The 5,047-nt window shown below is 34.8% G+C and overlaps 1 protein-coding gene across 1 annotated transcript; it reads right to left on the reverse strand.

Annotated features, from left to right (window-relative positions):
• Nucleotides 1–522: 522 nt before the first annotated feature.
• On the reverse strand, nucleotides 523–4,247 carry LOC110626088 (sulfite oxidase). Its single transcript, XM_021771832.2, has 6 exons — nucleotides 4,002–4,247; nucleotides 2,094–2,175; nucleotides 1,256–1,374; nucleotides 1,037–1,132; nucleotides 715–766; nucleotides 523–542 (listed from the first exon to the last, which is right to left on the reverse strand). The coding sequence occupies exons 1-6, from the start codon at nucleotides 4,143–4,145 to the stop codon at nucleotides 523–525; spliced, it is 513 nt and encodes a 170-aa protein (XP_021627524.2). The 5' UTR covers nucleotides 4,146–4,247.
• Nucleotides 4,248–5,047: the final 800 nt, after the last annotated feature.

Raw genomic sequence — 5,047 nt, forward strand, 5'->3', positions numbered from 1 at the left:
TCAGCGACCATTTTTTGGTCGCTAATTTGGTGTCATGGCAAATTTGGTATTAGAAATATTAGTCGCTGTTTGGTCGCTAAATGGTCGCTAAATTTTGGTCGCTAAATGGTCGCTGTTTTGGTCACTAATTTGGTCGCTATTTCGTTGTTATTTGATCGCCTCAGGGAAGAACATTTGGTCGCTATGTGGAAGTAAATTGGTCGTTAAATTTTGATCGCTAAATGGTCGCTGTTTTTGTCGCTAATTTGGTCGCTATTTGATCGCCTCAGGGAAGAGCATTTGGTCGTTATGTGGAAGTAAATTGGTCGTTAAATTTTGGTCGCGAAATGGTCGCTGTTTTTGTCTCTAATTTGGTCGCTATTTAGTCGCTATTTGATCACATCAGAGAAGAGCAATTAGTCGCTATTTCGTCGCAAATTAATAGTAAAATTAAAAAAATATTTATTATTTAATTTGTTTTTGTGGCTGATTAGTCACTAATAAATGCATTTAAATCTGATTCATATCATTTTTTCAATAAATTCATGATCTCTCTTTAGAGGCTTTGGCATGATAACAAGGAAATGAACTGATGTCAGAATAATTCATGATAAAATTATTTCACTGAAAAAAAAAAAGTTTACCAAACAGAATAATAAAGATTAAGTACATTAACAAATTATGATCTCAAGGTTAAAAATTAAAAAAAAAAACAAAAAAAATGTCTTTATTGACCTGTGATACTGTTCACATGGAAATGACTCAATACTGCTCTAAAAAGCCTTTTCTGGGAAGTGAGGAAAAAAAAAAAAACCGACTGATAAGAACCTATACACTGCAGTTTAACATGTAACCAACTAGGCATTGCAGATGCATGGTCTCTGAAATTACTATTAATATGATAGGACCAAGTATTACTTTTCCCCTCTCTTTAATCAATTTCTAAAGTATGTACAATGGAAACATCATTATGACCGCAATGAGACCAATACATTTAGAGATATTGAATAAATTAAATTAGAATAACATTCCATTCAGTGATGGACAGTTTCTTGACCTCCCCATTCATCTCATAAGCAAGTAAAACATCAGCTTCAGGACTCGTAGCATGATTCAGCGGTATTGATGCCTTGTAAGGGCCCCCATTCTCCTCCTACATTTTTATAATCACATAACACATAAAGGAGATTATGTAACAATCATCAACTGAAACACAAAGATTAGCAAGAAAAATATAAAAGCTTTAAAAGGTGCTTCAAAGGGCTAGTTTTAATACCTTACACTTATCAATGCTCACAAATTCAACATGTTTTCCACCTGATTTTGTGGTACTTGTCCACTTGGCTATCCCAACAAGTTCAAGAACATCTGCCAATTTGGCACCACCCCAGACAGCTGAAAGACAATACCTACATCAGAGATACTGTAAACTAATTTCCATAAAATTATGGTCCCTCAAGGACACAAAATGTGAATATTATGGTACATGGAACCAGAGTAATACTAAACAAAATATGCTCAGGTGAACGTCATGCAGAGAAATATGAAACTCAATCTGATCAGGCGAATGTCTTTTGCTGCAGTGCAGACAATCAAAATTAAAAGAGTTGCTTATTTAGACAGAGAGAGGACAAGGAAAAATGCACCATTTGAAACAAAGTTAACCCCACGACTAATTTGCTTTCCATATGGAAAGATTAGGAAAAAGGAGGAAAAACAGAGGATACCAAATAATCCCAAAATCTCCTCTTGCTCTCACCATTTCAATCTCTTTAATTTGGGGAAAAAAAAAAGAAAAGAAAAATGCACAACATTTGTGACAAAGTTACTTATTCACCCTTGAGAATAAAACTCGATCAATGTAAAAGATAGCATGAATGATGGAACTGCAAACTTGATGCTGCATTTTCTTTTTGCTCATTTTCACTTCACCAAAACATAGAAAAAAGGATTTCCCCTTAATTTGACTTCCTCTTTTCTGCATACAAACGGGAGGAAAGTAAATATTTCCCTTTCATTTTTGCTAAAAAACAAACAGATTTATGCTTTATATGCACCAAATGTATGTAAATACATCAAACTTAATTGCAGCCCCAACATGGAGAAAAACAAACCATTTCCTATAGCAGAAACATCCCAGCCAACTCCTTTTACTTCTTTGACATTGCTCATGGCAGTCCTTCTGTTAACAGCACACTGTATGGTACATAGAAATAAAAGGAACGTATCAATGCTACAAAGTTAACAATGGACCTGAATCACCGTTCTACTGCATAAGTTGATGGAACAACTCCAATTAATTAAAACGAAAAGTAGATTAAATTTATATGTATGTTTGAACACACCTGAAGAGTGGCAGTGACAACATATTTTGAAAGCTTCCTGTTATTATCATAATAATATAAATTCCCATCCCAGAAATTTAAACCATGCTAATACACAACTAGCTGATAAATAAGAATGAACCCAAAACTTGAGTACATTTGGATCAATGAAGCACACACTGAAACATCATTACCATACTCTGTTTTCATCACATAACCGTGAATTTCTCTCCCCAATTTATCTTCACCAAGAAGCTCACAAGCAGAGAGCACACTAGTCATGGTCATCAAATCTGGATCACTCTCCATTCTCAAAATACCCCGATATCATTGCATTCCAGGAAATTATATCTCTCTGGGGCATTTTATCAAACAACAAGCGTGCTGAATTAACATGGCTACATTTTACATACATTGTGATTAATGCATTAACTGCACTAACATCCGTCTCAAACCCAAATTTAATCACATGACAATGAATTTCTCTTCCTCTTACGAAATCATGTGCCCCACCACAGCTCCTCAAAACACAAGGGAAAGTATATATATATCAGGCTTTATGCAAACCCACAACATCCTGTGATACAAACACAAAGCCTCATCTAAATTCCAATTTCTTTTTGGAACCTGATCTTTGGCATTTGAGAATTTCTTTTTGGTACCTGTTTCAGGACTTGTTTGGGCTGGTTTGCTTTTGAGCCTGAATGGTATGACATGAACAATGTGAATTTTGCACAAAGTGAGGCTCAGTTTGTCTCTCTATTTGTTCACTATCTTTCAAATGTGAAGCAGACACGTACTTGATCAAAAGTACCAGTCACAGAAAAGAAGCAAGCAATGTTTTTTAAGGTTGCAAGAGAATCTAACCGCTCACTTAGTTCAGCTACGAAAAAGCAAAGACAAGTTTCACAGATCTATATAGGACTAGTCACTTAAACCTCCTTCACCTGAAAATTCCCAAAATTGCATCCTAAGCTAAAACCCCACCAAACAAACAAAGAGGAGAAAATAAGAAATGAATCACACAATTAAAAAAGCTTGAGTTTAATTATTGACTCATTATTGACTTAAACTAATTATTGACTTAAACCAATCACCAGAACCCATTCCTGATATCAGCTGAGTTTAACCAATTTATCATGAACCTGATAGCACTATCAATACAACCAACATTAGCATTCTGCACAAGTTCCCAAAGCTAAAATGTTTTTACAGACTAATAAGCGCATAAATTATATTGTTAAGCAATTTTTCTTTCCTTTTCTGATCTATCAAACAGATGCTGAGCAATAAAATTTTTAACCAAATGAACCACATTGACTTCTGGGCAATTTTTAATCGGTGAGCTTTCTATGTTATACTACATTTTATATTTAATTAGTTCCAGATGCTATTCTCGTACACGTTTGTGCACATGAAAAAATAGGGTCTCTCCCTCTCTTCAAATTTTATACTAAGATAAAGCAACCTAAAGAGTTCAGAAACGAACTGCAGGGATTGTTCACATCAGTCCTTTTGGACCGTTAAAAATGCAATTCAACTTAGCTTAGTGTTCTTAAACACCACAAGAACAAAACAAAACAAAACAAAACATTCAAAACAAATTGAAGCCAATCACATTTAACGGTTTATTTCTACATATGTATTTATTTTCAGTATTAACATTCAAAGAAGAAATCAATAAATTACTAAATTTACCTCGACAATGTTGCCAACCAGGTAAGGCAACTGCTTGTTCAATTTAATCTTCTCCTGATTCTCTTTTATCTTCTCCTTATACGAATCCAGCTCTAGATTCGTTCTCTGCAACTCTTCCTGAATTCTCACGAACGTCAAAACCATGAATGTTTCTAAGAATAAACCCTAACCCCAAACAGAGCCATATATGCAAAATTGCAAAAACATATTCACAAATACACATATATCACAAAATATGGCAAGAGATCAGACCTTGAGGATGCGAATCTCATAGAAGCAAGCTGGTCATCTTCGAAGCTCGAATCCTCCGCCATTGCGGTCGCCATCGTGGATTTATCGATTACGCTAAACCACCACAGAAGTGAATAAACTTAAGAAGAAGAGAGAATCAATCGGAGAAATGAAAATTAAAATGTAAAGCTTAATGATGAAACCGCTTTTGATATTTGTTTCACAGTAGCAGAAATGGCATCTGCGTCAAGCTTTTGCTTATAAATGGGGGTTTCTTCTACTCTACTTGCAGCCGAAGACAGCGTGGATTAAGGGCCTTGATTTTCTTTCAGAATGGGCCTTTTTGGGCCTACATGGGCCGCTACTGTAGATTTTTTTCCTCCCTTCGAAATTTTTTTCCTCCCTTCAAAAGGTGTCGACAACAGTAGTTGAAGTCGTTTTATATATCGACTCAAAATAGGGTTTGGGACGGATTCGGATAGTTTAAATTAATTTTTAATCGAGTTCGAAACGGGTTCAGATATTACTAATATAAATCGAGTTCGGGTTCGGGTAGTTTAATTTTCACGGGTACCCTACCCGTTTACATCCCTAGACTAAAGCATCCCTTAAATTGTCAAAACGACGTCGTTTTATATACCGAATTGAAATTACTTAATTTAAAATTTTAAATAAAATAAAATTTAATTAAAAATTAAATTAAAATTTTAAAAATAAAATGGTCGCTGATTGATCGCTATTTTAGAGATTAAAATTAGGGATTAGGGTTAGGGATTATGAATTAGGGATCAGGGATTCGGGATTAGGAATTAGAG

The sequence above is a fragment of the Manihot esculenta genome, chromosome 11, assembly GCF_001659605.2.
Source record: "Manihot esculenta cultivar AM560-2 chromosome 11, M.esculenta_v8, whole genome shotgun sequence".
In the NCBI taxonomy this organism is placed as follows: Eukaryota; Viridiplantae; Streptophyta; class Magnoliopsida; order Malpighiales; family Euphorbiaceae; genus Manihot; species Manihot esculenta.